This window comes from Danio rerio, chromosome 12 (assembly GCF_052040795.2).
Source record: "Danio rerio strain M-AB ecotype USA chromosome 12, GRCz13ab, whole genome shotgun sequence".
Lineage (NCBI taxonomy): Eukaryota > Metazoa > Chordata > Actinopteri > Cypriniformes > Danionidae > Danio > Danio rerio.
Window position 1 is genome coordinate 44,713,587 of NC_141032.1, and position 15,284 is coordinate 44,728,870.

The 15,284-nt window shown below is 36.6% G+C and overlaps 1 protein-coding gene and 2 long non-coding RNA genes across 4 annotated transcripts in view; 1 reads left to right on the forward strand and 2 right to left on the reverse strand.

The window, feature by feature from the left end:
- tcerg1l (transcription elongation regulator 1 like) overlaps positions 1–15,284 on the forward strand; it is a 195,548-nt gene that overhangs the window by 147,848 nt on the left and 32,416 nt on the right. For both annotated transcript variants that reach the window (XR_015504493.1, XM_087276894.1), the window contains exon 7: positions 9,844–9,969. Coding sequence is in view for 1 of the 2 variants with exons in the window: in XM_087276894.1 (XP_087133020.1) it covers positions 9,844–9,969 (126 nt within the window). In the remaining variant the exon portion in view is untranslated. The remainder of the gene's footprint in view (positions 1–9,843; positions 9,970–15,284) is intronic.
- The window catches only part of LOC147834568 (uncharacterized), a 110,061-nt gene that overhangs the window by 19,941 nt on the left and 74,836 nt on the right, over positions 1–15,284 (reverse strand). The window lies entirely within an intron of this gene.
- LOC147834570 (uncharacterized) lies at positions 5,724–13,768 on the reverse strand. Its single transcript, XR_015504566.1, has 3 exons — positions 13,563–13,768; positions 10,912–12,261; positions 5,724–6,061 (listed from the first exon to the last, which is right to left on the reverse strand). It is a non-coding gene; the product is annotated as an uncharacterized LOC147834570 (long non-coding RNA).

The following is a 15,284-nucleotide window of genomic DNA, read 5'->3' on the forward strand; positions in this document are numbered from 1 at the left end:
AACATATGATAGTTGGCAGTTCATTCCGCTGTGGCAACCACTGATAAATAAGGGACTGAGCTGAAGGAAAATGAATGAGTCTTTAGTCTGTTGATGTCAGTTTGACAGATTCAACAACAATAGTCCCATGTACCTCTTATCGTTAGTTTGCTACTAGGAAATGATGCGCAATATTCTGTTTCAGCTGGAAACATCAACATACAGAAAAGTTTTAGCAGCTTTAAGTCATTAACAGACATTTTCAGAAGTATGTATTCACAACAAACCTGGTTTGGAAAAACATTTACATAACCTCATATCATAATGGAAATGCATTACAAGGGCAGAGACAGTAAATGACGTGCTTTCACTGTTGATTTTAGTAGCTTTAATCAGTTCTCAGGTTTTTGATCATGCACTTTTAATTATTGAATGACTAAGCTAGAAGACATCTTTTCACTGGGACCCGCGTGCCTGTTCTCATTAAACGATCTCATCTTTTTATACATAAGACAAGCAGCTAATTCAAGATTGATGAGATATGTGTGAGACGCGTCCTCAAGAGCGGTGAAACAGCTCACCACATATGCAACTTTGAGTGAAATAAATGAAAGCTAAAGCCCAGGATCCTGCAGAAAAACACAGACATCACGAAGTATAGCGATGATCTATAGCTGCCCAAGGTTATCAATCCAGCATGTGTGTGTGAGTTTGACTGTTGGTGTGTGTCCCACATCTGAAAGCAAATGGCAGGAACAGCCGTATTGTTTCAGCGAACAGATGCAAATCACGAGTTCATGCATCATTAAATGTTTTAATGAGCAGATCTCATCATCTCCCTCTTCATTTAACTCCCATAATGCACAATAGATCTTTTCAAAACTGTAAATGACAGGACACTACAAAGACTGATATTCCTCCATAATGATTTTTCTCTTAAGTCCCTTGAAGACATTTGGAGTTATATTTTTGATTATGACTTTACCAAAAAAAAATAATAATAAGTAATTAATTTTATATTTTAAATTTAAAAGGTACTATTCATGCTATAAACAAACTGTAACATTGACTTTAAACTCATTAAACTCATAATTTGGTGCTTATTAATAGTTATTAAGGTAGTTGTTGGGTTGTTTAGGGATGTAGAATAAGATCATGCAGAATAGGTTGTTACACTAAACACTAATAAGCTGCCAAGATCTTAAAAATAATCAGCAGGTAATAATCCGCTAATTAATACTGACACTTGGTTCTTAAACTAAAGGGTTTCATTTAGTTCAACCAAAATACATCATATATAATTAATATATATAAAACCCCAATTTGGATGGTGATTGGTTGAACTAAAAGTTATTTTTTGAAGTACAGTTGGTGACACTTTAAAATGAACTTTACCGTGGCATGTGTCGCTGCAACAACACTAAAGCCTGGTTTATACTTCTGAGTCAAGTGACCGGCGTGACCCATGGCGCATGCAACGCGCGTGGCTGTGCATTTATACTTCTGCGCGCTGTCTCTGTTGGTCTGCATTAACACTTCCGAAACGCTAGTGGGCAGTGAGGTGTAAATGTTCCTCTGTGTCGAGTTTCTTCTCTGCTCTTTTGCTTTTCCTGAACACTTCCGGGATGTACAGGTGGCTCAAACTCGCTCATTTTGAGGCAGCAACCGGCGGATGTGCAACAACTTTAACTATGAGGTAAACACAAAACAAAACAAAACTTTCCATCAGGAGCTCCTTCACGGGACTCCCACACTTGTAAACAATCGCTCCATTGGGCTCACGTCCAGCTCGCGCCATTCGTGCGGCTCTCGGTCCCGCCTAGACTCGTCAGCGATACCGAGCCGACCAATCACAGAGCTTGCGCTACGAGCATTTTTGAGAGGTGCATGTCAGCGACGCCGACGGCCACGGCGAAGGGCTATGCGTCAGCGCCGTAGCATACGCCGGCGTTTGACGCAGAAGTATAAATCAGCCTTAAGCGATTGAGAACAAGTTTTAAGGTGTAACAGCGGTTTGCGACTATGCTGCCAGGGGGCACAAAGTGACGAGATGGGAACCAACAGAAATGTAGCTGTAAATACCCTAATACTTGTAAATGAAGATGAAATAGAGAAACAAAGCCTTTAGAACAAAATTCAAAATTGTGGTATATTGAAATAATTTTGCAAGAAAATGGCATTACTTTTTAACATTTAAAAATGTCATGTTTTATTTATTGCTTCCCTTTCATTCTATTTTTATTATTATTTTATTAGTAACACTTTTAAATACGGTCACATTTATTCAATTCAGTTTACATTAAAACTACTAAATTATATTTTTTGGTTGTTCAAACTACCTATTTAAAATGAGCTAAAACAACAAGTCTTGAGATTTCATTGGGACAGCTTAATTTTTTTATGTTCAACCTACATAAATTTGTTAAAAGTGTTAAGTTAACTTAATCGATCTGTGTTGGGACAACATGAATGAGTTGTGTGGAACCCTGCATTTTTTACAGTGAATACACTGTAAAAAGGCTGGGTTCCACACAATTCCTTCATGTTATCATGACACAAATCAAACAAGTTAACAAAATGATTTTTACAAATTTAAGTTCAATTCAAGTTTATTTGTATAGTGCTTTTTACAAAAAAGTTAACCTGCAGTTTTACAGCAAACAATAGATGTTTATGTTTACAAGTTTAATGAAGTGTATTTTTGTATTAAGTGTATGTGTTGTCCTTGAAGTTTAAGTGTATTTAAGTGGATTGAACAAATGAAGTTGATCTTCACTCGCTTAACAGAAAGGGCTGCACTTGGCTTTCAAATTAAAAGGGCTTTACATAGTTGAGTGATGCGGGAGGAACAGCCGCATTTACAGTATATATGCGCATAATAAGCTGTTATCATAGGTTATCCTTAATAGACGAGGTGAAGAAAACTTGCACCAGGCACACTCCTATCTGAATCAGCCGAGAGGAGAAGAAAAGTTACCTCACGAACACCCCAGCTGGTCAAATGTCCAAAGTGTGTGTGTGTGTGTGTGTGTGTGTGTGTGTGTGTGTGTGTGTGTGTGTGTGTGTGTGTGTGTGTGTGTGTGTGAGTGAGTGAGTGAGTGAGTGAGAGAGAGAGAGAGAGAGAGAGAGAGATCATGTCATGCCAATAAAGCAATTATCGAATTTAATTGAATTTAATTGAATTGAGAGAAAGAGAGAGAGAGAGAGTTTTACAGCATTTCTCTCTTGTAGTGAAATTGCAGCTCGTGCGGTACCATTTCTCAGTGTCAGTAAAAGACTGTCCAGCAAACTCACAAGCAGTGAATTGTGCACAATTATCTGCTTTTTTTAGTAGTAAGAGTGGTTTATTTACTCGCCCTCGCTTCCCTCACCATAGTATTCTACCGCGACATTGCGCATAGGGGATAAATGACATCAGTAAGTAATAACCGGTTATGATCTATCCCTGAACCGATATCGAATTGTCCCCATCTGCATCATGGTGCACCAAAGAAACAATTAGTTTTGACACTTTTACTTAATTTTATAATGTACATAGTTAGTTGACTTAAATTTAAGTTTACTTACTTTATTAAAGTCAAGTAATTGCTTAGAAAATTCATTGATCTTTCTTCCAACAATTATTAACCTTTAAAAGTTCAGAAAAGTGACTTATTAACAATTTAATAGTTTAAATTGATATATTGTCTGTGTTGGTGTTGTATGTTACAGTAAAAAAAAAAACTTGTAATAAACTACCAGTACAGTTTCTGTTATTTTACAGACACATTCCTCTATATTATTTCTTATACATTAAATAATTTCAAACTACGAAAATGTCAGTAAAAGTCAGTTTGTTAACCTGTAGAGTTGAATTTTCAGTATCACAGTCAACAGAGCAGAGATTAAGCCCCCATAATGCTATTCACAACCGTAAATAAATGAAAAACCCTTGTGAATCTCAAAATATGGATATAAAAATATTCTTGTTTTTACAGTGGATGTATAACTTCAAAAAATTGTTCATATTTATGATCATGTTTATTTATGTAGCACGGTGGTACTGAACGACATGTCATTTCATTCTACTTTGTCCACACATGTAGCGGAGTGACAATAAAACTCAACTTGACTAACCTACAACCTTTCCCTAGATCAACACAAACGCTGCTTTCATCACTGCGAACCGAAAGAGTGTTTCATTTTACACTCTAAACTTGTTTAACTCATCAAAGCTTCAATCAAAAGTTCCTCTGACTGCATGGCTAAACACTGAAAATGCTGGAAGAGGCTGGAGGCGCTCTCTCTCATCAACCGGGCCATATTTAACCTTTAATTTTCTAGCGTCTGTCCGAATTCTGCTCAACAGACTCTGCTTGTTCATAAAGGTTAATTACATTTGGCTTCGGCTCTGGGCTGGGCTTGCTGAAATCCAGAGGGGTTGACAGATTGTCAGGTTGAATATGTATGTGCCATTTCCAAGAGCCCAGAAAGCAGATGCATTTTTAAAGCATTTGTGATGTTCTGCTTCACAAAAAAAAAATGGTTGAAGTTATCAAGCTTTCGGGATTGTAAATGACGTTGGCCTTTTCTCCTTCTGTACATGCCCTTTTAAACCACACAATCAAAAAGGAATCAGCTAAATGAAGCAGACTGAAATGATCCTAAAACTACAATAATGATACTAGATAAATAAAATAAAATGGCAACACTTAACAATAAAGTTGATTAGTTAACAAACAACTAAGGTTAATCTAATCCTAATTAAACTAATCTAACTATCTGTTACAAGGTATATGCTGACAACAGAGATGCAGATCCAAACGCAGGGCTTATTAGCAGGATGGTCAGGCAAGCAATGGGCAACACAGGGGCAAACAGATGTACACAGGCAATCCAGAGTTGAAGTCAAATAAACAGGCAGATGGGTAAAAAGGCAGGAAGCAAGCAACATAAACAAAACAAAGCAAGGTTTAAACACGGAAGGCAAGGAAAACGCATAGTAATGGTCACTATACAATTTAACAAGACTCAGCAACTTGTGTGTTTGAGAAGTGTATATATAATCTGTATAATTAAGTCTTGAACAGCTTCAGGTGTTCCTGTTTGCAATCATGGGGATCTAGGCCGGGTGTGTGAGTCATGCATGACTGGATTTGTAGTTCTTTTGCTGGCAGATTTGTAGTTCTCCAGTAATCTGCAGGGGCTGGATCGCTGGTGACACTAATACACAAATACTATAAATACACAACTATAAAAGTAACCCAAGACAGACTATACAAGTACTTTTACATAAGACAGAACAATCCTGTCTTTGGACTGTGGGGAAACCGGAGCACCAGGAGGAAACCCACGCGAACGCGAGAACATGCAAACTCCACACAGAAACGGCAACTGACCCAGACGAGGCTCAAACCATCGACCTTGTTGTGAGGCGACAGTACTACCTACTATGCCACCACACCGCTTGCTAGTTACTTAAAGTAATTTGTTTGTGCTCAGAGAATTTAGACTAGAAGTTTTTTGAGAGAGTTTTTTCCTAGACTAACTGACAAAAGTCTCGTCTTCGATCCCAGTTGGAAGAGCAACAAAAATACCTTCCAGTTGATCGTTTGGAAAAGTGACAGAAGGTAGAAGGTCTGACAGAAGGTCATTTTTCCAATGAATCATCTGTTGAACTGCATCCCAATCAACACAAATACTGCAGAAGACCGATTGGAACCCGAATGGACAAGATTCTTACAGAAATCAGTCAAGTTTGGTGAGGGAATAATCATGGTTTGGGGTTATATTCAGTATGGGGTCGTGCGAGAGATTTGCAGAGTTGATGACAACATCAACAGCCTGAGGTGTCAAGACATTTGTGCTGCCCATTACATTACAAACCACAGGAGAGGACAAATTCTTCAGCAGGATAGCGCTCCTCATACTTCAACCTCCACATCAAAGATCCTGTTCAAAGATGTATGCATGCAGTCCTCCAAGCTCATGGGATTTATACACAATATTAAATCTTTTTCCACTGCAGCATGAATTTATATTCTATACTGTTCAGTATTTTTGTTAAGTGACAAGACTTTTGTCTAAGCAAAGTCAGACCTTACTGTCGTAATTAAATATCTTAAAATCAAGGCATGATTATATTTTATTTTGGTAAAATTACTGTAATAGAGGCCTTTGTCTTTCATCGAAGCCACTTCTGATACCAAATGATCAACTAGAGGCCAAGTTATGATTTGTTGTTCCTAAAACTTGAATAGGCGACAAGACTTTTGTCAGGTGTATTGGTGGTTTTGGTATTATTCACCAAGGTTCAGGTGTTCTCAGAAGAGATGGGTTTTTATTTCCATTTGAAGGATACTAGTGTATCCACAGTCCGAGTAGGAATGAAAAGATCATTGCACCAGCCAGGAACATTAAATGAAAAGGTTTTGGAAAGGAACTTATACCTTCTCTGTGATGGCATCATAAGTCAGTGCTCACACTCCAACCGGAGGCTCCTGGAGGGGATGTACACCTTCAGGAGCAGGTAACTTGATTGGATTTGAACTTGGTTCGAGTTTCAATCAATAACCAATGTAGAGAGATAAAGAGAGCTGTTACACAAGCTCTCTTTGGCTCATTGAAGACTAGACGAGCTGCAATGTTTTAGATCATCTGTAGAGGCTTGAGAATGAAGGGTGGGAGACCATTGCAGTAGTCCAGCCTTGAAATGACAAGAGCTTGGACTAAAAGTTGTGCAGCATGATCCATTAAGAAGAGCCTAATTTTTCAAATGTTAAAAAGTGCAAACCTGCAAGATTGAGCAGGTTGAAGTGGGTATCAAACTGCACAAGAAGTACTGCATTAAAACACATGGGCTGCGTCCGAGCCCGCCTACTACTCAGTAGGTACTGCATTTGAATTTAAACGTACTACTCGGCCGTTAGAAAAGTACGTTCTATACAGTATGAATGTGAAAAGTATGAATGGAATTCGGACGTACTACATCCGCCATTTTGTCATGGTCACGTGACCTACCTGCATCAGTTGCGTCGCTTTACTTCCATTCATGAATTCGCTCGCGGGGCATTATGGGATAGCGCAGCATGCATGGGATGCGCACTCTGGAATCTCGCCGGAAGTAGTAAGTCATGCGGGTACTTTTCGCATACTGATTTTCTAATTCTATAAATTCGGACATACTACTCGGCTCGCATACTGATTTTGGCGTACTATATAGTATGGAAGTATGCGGTTTCGGACGCAGCCATGGTTTCGTGCCTTTTTTTTTTTTTTTTTTATGGAAATGTATGTTACCACAGCATTTTCAATGGATTTTCTGTGCTCCTGATGAATTACATACTGTTTAACGCTTAAAGAACTAAATTAATGCTGACGTCTATTTAGCTGATTATATTTTAATTAACTAACATTATTGATGCTGTAAAAGGAACCTTATGAAATTGAAAATAGCCACATAAACATTAGCAGTGGCTAAAAAACATTTGCCCTGCATATAACCCATTGAGAATTGAACCCCTAGCATTATTGGCTTGTGGAAAGCGGATAGCAAGACTGATTTGTACTACATTATGTTTGTGTATTTTGCAGTATGTCCTTGGCATCGTCTCTCTAATAGTATTACCTTTCACACTAGCTCACAGTTAATAGGGAATAACATGGTTTAATGCAATCCCTGCCGTAAAGAAATGGCTTATTTCAGCCTAATCTGGTTTTAAACTAATATAAACATCCACCAACCACATTATTAGGAACATCTTGCTTATACCAATTTGGACTATATTTTGCCTTCAGAACTGTCTTAATTCTTTGGGCAGAGATTAAGCAAAGTCCTGGAAACATTCCTCATAGATTTAGCTTGTCGGTATGATAGAGTCACACAATTGCTGCAGGTTTTCCATATGCACATCCATGATGAATTTTCAATCAAGCAAATCCAAAGGTGTCCGTGAAACTAGTGAGAAAATATTGTATGAGTGAACTCATTGCCATGTTTTAAGAGAGCAGCTTGAGATCATTTGAGCTTTGTGATGTAAACGCAACTACAGACTCAGCACACATTCAAAACAGTCCAATAGGTTTGTTAATGTCAAAAAGACACAAGTAAGATGAAGTGATGAGCAATGTACTGGAAAAAAAAAAAAAAAAAACATTTTGGTCAACATCATCAGGCTTTGTCCTCACAAACGGAAGTTTTCAAAAGTGCAGTTATTTTATACACTGGTTGGCTCAGTTAAGCCAGCTGGTTCTCTGTGTGGAGTTTGCATGCTCTCCTCGTGTCGGCGTGGGTTTCTTTTGGGTGTTCTGATTTCCCCCACAGTCCAAAGAAATGTACTGTAGGTGAATTTGGTAAAACAAAAATTGGCCGTATTGTAAGTGCGTGTGTGAATGTAGGAGTGTATGGGTGTTTCCCAGTACTGGGTCGCAGCTGGAAGGGCATCCGCAGCATAAAACATATACTGGAATAGTTGTTGGTTCATTCTGCTGTGGCGACCCCTGATAAGTAAGGGATTAAGCTGAAGGAAAGTGAATGAATCAATCAATCAATCAATCAATCAATAGTATCTGGATGCAGCCTTTATGATGCAAGCTGAGACTGCATCACTCAGCGATGCAAGGTCAGACTCAATGCACTCAATGTAGTGAGTGACGTCACTGTGACGGGTAGGGTTAGGGGTGGGGTTAGGTGAGCGCATTAAAAAGCATTGGATGCAGCTCAGATTGCACTGCACCAAGTCTGCAGCCAGACCCCTCTCGAATGAATGGCTGTTTGTCCATATGAATTTCAGAATCACTTTCAGATAATTCAGGCCAGGAAAGGTTTTCCCCAACCTTCGGGTACAGTGTGGTCACGTGGACACTAAAACTGGAGTTTTTGCCTCATGATGTCAGCGTACTTGCTGTTTTCTCCTTTCTGATTGGCCAACACAGCTGGGTTCACACCAAAAGTGGAAGACATGATTGAGACAAATTCTGCACATTTGCGGCAAACGAATCACATATTCTGTGTCGATTGCATTGAGGAACAGTAATTTTGCATTGACTTGAATGGATTGTACGGTAACACTTTATTTTGATGGTCTATTTGAGTATTAGTAGACTGTCTGCTTAATATCTGTTGATAAAGACAATCAACAGACCTTTAACTGACTATAAGAAACTTTCCAAGTAGATGTCAACTTACACTAACCCTAACCTAACAGTCTACTTATAGTCTAATGAGAATTAGTTGGCATGTAGATGCAACGTGGCTTAAATTCAACAAAAGGATAATTAAAATAAAGTATGACCCAATGTACTTATGGCCGCCTGTTGGTTCAATGTGCCTTAACATTTATCACAGTGCGTTTTGCAATTTCAGGTGGACAAAAAAAAAAAAAAAAAAATTATAAAAAAAAAAAAAGGTTAACAACAATACCTTTGTACTTGTGAACTGGAAGCATTCCTTATTTAAGGAGTCGCGTGATGATTAAGTAGATCACATGATCAAAACTGAATAAAATAAAATAAAATAAAATAAATTAAATTAAATTAAAATAAAATAAAATAAAATAAAATAAAATAAAATAAAATAAAATAAAATAAAATAAAATAAAATAAAATAAAATTAAATAAAATTAAATAAAATTAAATTAAATTAAATTAAATTACAATGCTTTTGGTTATTTTCACAGATGTGTAAACGCAGATTTCTTTTAAAATGTTGTCCTAAGTGTGAAACCTTTTAATTTTTTTTTATTTTTAGCAACATTTTTTCATGGATCCCAGTTTTACTAGTCTGTTTTTATGCAACTCTCTGTCTGTCTGTCTTTCTTTTACTATATCTATAGTTCATGCATAGTAAAAATCTACTCCTGTGTTCTCTTTTTTTGTTTGTAACAGGAAGACGTCGGCGCTGGGAGAATTTGTTAGGACCTGTTCTTCCCTCTCAGATCACTGCTGTGACTTCACTCGCTGCTCCTGGAGTTACTCTACTCACTGGAAACTGGAAGAAGCAGAGAACAGCGGGTGAGATAACACACACGTAAAACTAGGCATTTGGAAGTATGCCAACATGATCTCATTAGTATTCATAGGTATTGGTATTTAAAGGTTAGAAATGAATACTTTTATTCAGCAAGGACGTGTTCGATTGATCAAAAGTGAGAGTAAATGAACATAGTAGGCATTTAGTGTTATTTTAAACGTTTTATTCATCTACAAATCCTGGAGGGGAAAAAAATATTAAATTGTCTGGTATTGTTAACATTTTAAAACACAATAACAGACAATTTTATAATAAAATCATGAAGACAATGGTGTAATGATGCTGGAAACTAAGCTTTGACCTCATATGAATAATTATATTGTAGTTACATCATAATTTAATCCCAATAATATGTTGCAAGATTAATGCTGATGTGTTTTTTTATTGAATAAATGGAGGCTTGACAGCATAAGTGGTTTTTGTCTAAACAATACCACTAAAACATCAAGCTCATGTACATTAGTGTGCTATGGTCATGTTAGCTGCATATCCTTGTAAAAAGTCACGTTTTAAAGTAAAAGTCTAACCATAAATTATCATTTTAACAGTTTTTACTAGTACACTACGTGACAAAAGTCTTGTCTTCCATCTCAGTAATAAGAGCAATAAATAACACCTTAACTTCTAGTTGATCCTTTGGAAAAGTGACAGAAGGTAGATTTTTCAGATGAATCATCTGTTAAACTGCATCCCAATCATCACAAATACAGCAGAAGACCTACTGGAACCCGCATGGACCCAAGATTCTCACAGAAATCAGTCAAGTTTGGTCAAGAAAAAATCATGGTTTGGGGTTACATTCATTATTGAGGCATGCGAGTGATCTGCAGAGTGGATGGCAACATCAACAGCCTGTGGTATAAAGACATTTGTGCTGCTGCTGCTGTGCAAATTCTTCAGCAGGATAGCGCTCCTTCTCATACTTCAGCCTCCACAACAAAGTGTAATCTAGAGGCATTTGCCTTTCTTATAAGTCACTTCTGATACCAAATGATCAACTAGAAGTCAAGTTATTATTTGTTGTTCATAATGTGGATAGGCGACAAGACTTTTGTCAGGTAGTGTAGTTTTTTTAATTAGTAGTTATGATTTAGTTAATAAATCATATTAGGTTTAATGTCTGAAGTCCATTTTTCTATACCTTTACAAACCAAATACATAAATAAATGTAGCCCTGGTGTATGTGCACAGAGAGATGTATTGATAAACCTTTAAGCATTATTTTGTCCAATCTGTCCAGTAATAAAAATTGTTTAAAAAACAAAATGATTATATTTATTGTAACGTCTACTTTAAAACCTTTTTCTTTAAAAGCATAATTTAATCCTGGCCCAGCAAATTTGTGGTATTATCTAATGGCGTTATTGCTCTAAAGTGAGTAATTGTTTTCTAAACTGCATACATTTTTTGACAACTTTATTGCAAAAATCTTAACCCTAGAGGCATTTTAAGGGGACTATAATTAAAAGACATCTAAAAAACTGTCATAGACGCACACTGTTAAGAGAAAAGGTTGAAAAGCATGCACTTGCTTCTGCAATCATCAAATTCACAGCACTTTACACAAGATAAATTTGACCCAGAACACTTCAGGTAATAAAACCGATCCTGATTATGATGACAAAAATATCCAACCATCACAATCTTTTCTTCAATTCTGAGAATCTGTGGGACCCGCATGGGACTGCTTTGATAACCGCATTCAAGGTTTCTTGTAGTTTGGAAAAGTGAAGGTTTTAAAACCGCTAGTCAGAATTATTAGTTTCCCTGAATTATTCGCCCCCTGTTTATTTTGTTCCCCAATTTCTGTTTGACGGAGAGAAGATTTGCTCAACACATTTCTAAAAATAATAGTTTAATTAACTCATTTCTAATAACTGATTTATTTTATCTTTGTCATGATGACAGTAAATATTATTTCACTAAATATTTTTCAAGACATTTCTATACAGCTTAAAGTGACATTTAAAGTCTAGACTTAGGTTAAGTAGGCAGGTTAGGGTAATTAGACAAGTTATTGTATAACGATGGTTTGTTCTGTAGACTATTAACAACAAATTAGCTTAAAGGGGCTAATAATTGACCTTAAATTTGTGTTAAAAAAATAACACTGCTTTTATTCTAGCCAAAATAAAACAAAGAAGACTTTCTCCAATTGAAAAAAATATTATCAGACATACTGTGAAAATTTCCTTGCTCTGTTAAACATCATTTGGGAAACAAAAATAAAATTCAAAGTGGGGCTAATAATTCTGACTTCAACTGCATACGCACTAGGGTTGTAACAATATACCGGTATGACGGTCTACCACAATTTGAACGTGCACGATTATCATACCATGAACAATTGCAAATCAACGGTTTTAACCCTTAAAGACCGAGACAGCCGCCCGCGGCTAAAAATAATTATTGCTCTTAAATGTTTAATAACTTTTGATCCGCTGATCCGATTCATACAATTCAAAGATTGGCATAAAGAAGAGAATCTCAGCTTTCCAGTGCTGTATCACATAACATTCGCGGATGCGGCTCCGGAATCAGTGCGATTACGTCATCAAAATTTGACAACGCTGATTTGACAAAGAAACGCTCGTCACTGTGTCTCCGGACAAACCAGACATGATACATTGATGCATTGTCCCTCCTCCATGCCCAGATTGGTTCAAACTCGCTATATCACAACCAATAAGCATAGGTTTCACTTTTGTTTGTGGACCAACAGTGAGCTTTTTGAACAACACGGAATGAGAGATAGGCATACATTTCTGCGCGGCTAAATAAAACGCAAAAAAAAAAAAAAAAGTTTTGCATGAAATAATTCTCATACTAAGTACTTTTGCATGCACAGCAGCACAGAAACATGACAAAACAGTGACACAGCAAAGACGAACTGCTGCTCTTGCTTTTTTCAAAAGACGCAAATGAAGGTGCAGCTGTTTGTCTGCATTGCATCTAGTTTCGTTATGTAACTATTTATAGTATAGTAAATATTTATATCTATTTTTTTACAGAGGATTTGCACCATGTTTATTTGGACTTTGACACATTATTTATTATTTTCTTATTTTTTTATTTGTTCATTGTACAAGTGGACACATTCTCTCACCTCAGCGGTCAAGATTAAGTCCTGAAAATCTCAACATGCTTACATTTCTTCATCACAACCTAGACTGAAAAAACCAACGCTTTAAATACATGTTTACAGCCATAAACTTGGTATTGCACTTTTGGTCTCCCATTTATCCTGCTTATAAGGAAGGACAGTTTAAGTTTATTTTTGTCTAATCTTAAAAGACCTTGCTTGTTTATTCCTTCTAATTTAATTTATTAAAATGGGAAATTTTTCAGTTTATTTTTATAAAAGACTTTTATAGTTCTATTAAAATGGTTCTTTCAAAAGTTTGTTGAAATAAAACCTTTGTTCAGTCAGAAAACGTGTTCTTATTCTTTTCAGGGTCTTTGCTATGAGAATTACTATTTAATACCGTATACCGCGAAACCGTCAAACCGTGGAATTGTTTTAGACGATTATCATACCGTAAAAAATTCATGCGGTTACAACCCTAATACGCACACATACATACACATAAAACAAACTCCCAAACCAAAAATAAAAGAAATTAACCAAATCTGTATTCAAGGTTAAGTAAGGGTAAAATTAAGTCGGCTAAAAAGAAATAAATAATAGTATTAGACAAATAAATTAAAATATTCGAAACCGTGCTGAAAGAGGTCTTCGACAATAAAGAAAAGTTATTAGAAGCCCAAACAGGGAACCTTAAACAATTAATATAAAGAAAAAAAAGAAGAAAAAAAACATACTAAAATAACAAAGAGGAAAATGAATGAAGGAAGGAAGGAAGGAAGGAAGAAAGGAAGGAAGGAAGGAAGGAAGGAAGGAAGGAAGGAAGGAAGGGAGGGAGGGAGGGAGGAAGGGAGGGAGGGAGGGAGGGAGGAAGGAAGGGAGAAAGGAAGGAAGGAAGGAAGGAAGGAAGGAAGGAAGGAAGGAAGGAAGGGCCTGGACCAAAAGTATTTGCTTTTGATGTCTCAACTCATTTTTTTTTTCTAGTACACTTTTAACTAACCACAAAGGGTACCAAAGTGCTGTACATAAAAAACAAACATATACAGAACCAAAATACATAAACTCACAACATATGATTAAAAGCTAAAGAAAATAAGTGTGCTTTCAGTGACCTCAGAAAGACTCAAAAGTTGGAGCTGTTCTTAAAGAGAATGGAAGAAGTCTCCTTGATTTAGATTAGTAAACTCTTAACTTTTTCCAAAGTTTGGGATCAAAGTCTGATGGTGCCTTCTCTAACAGCATAGATGCGAGCAGTGGACAATTCCAAATACACAATATCAATAAAAGTTAGAATCCAATGATGGTGATTAAGAGAATGTGGAGGCTTCCATCTTGTCGCAACTATTTTCTTGGCTGCTGCCAAGCCAGCTAAAAACACTCGCTTCTGAATTTTGTTAAGCTGGATATCAGAAAAATCATTTAAAATGAAAATAGAGGGGGCGAGAGAGACAGAAATGTTTATTATTGAAGACAAATTTTAGTTTCGTTTTATTTGAAGTGTTTTTTTTTTTACTACTGGTCAGCTCATGATTCAGCAAATCACTGTTTTTGAAACTAATGAAGATAGCTCAAGTCAATGATTTATTTTAATTATTTAGTCTGCCATGTTTACTGTTCTAACATATTGTTTAAACGTTTCTTAAAATAAAACTTATTGTGGTCAATGGGGGAAACAAGTTGTTGTTTTTTTACTCAGACATTGAACAAGAACATATTTTAGAGCAATAAATCACAATATTGTGATATTTTTATCCAGTTATCATACCATCAGAATCTTATACCGGCCCATGCCTAGAGTCGGTGCAGTTTATCCATTCCCCAGCATGTCCCATGTTTTGGACAGCAGCCTTGTGTTTATCGCAGCTTGTGGTTCTACTAAATATTCCTCTCCATTGTTTTTGATCTATGTAAGACTGGAAGTGGACGCGTGCCACGGAAGTGTCTGTGCTGACAAAAACAGATGAATAGTTTGTGTAGGTGTGGATGAGAAGTTTTCAGTTTTTAGCGCTTCCAGCGTAGCGATGATGACTGATATAAATCAAACAGAATCTTCATTCAGCCATTATTGCAGAGCAGTCGCTTGTTTTGATACAAAGAGCTGCTATGGGGCCAAAACAGCTTCATCCCAGTCTAACAGGAATTTGTCAGTTCTAGTTGTTTGATTTGTAATCCATTACTACATTCAGCGGGGATGGAAGTAACGTGAGACAA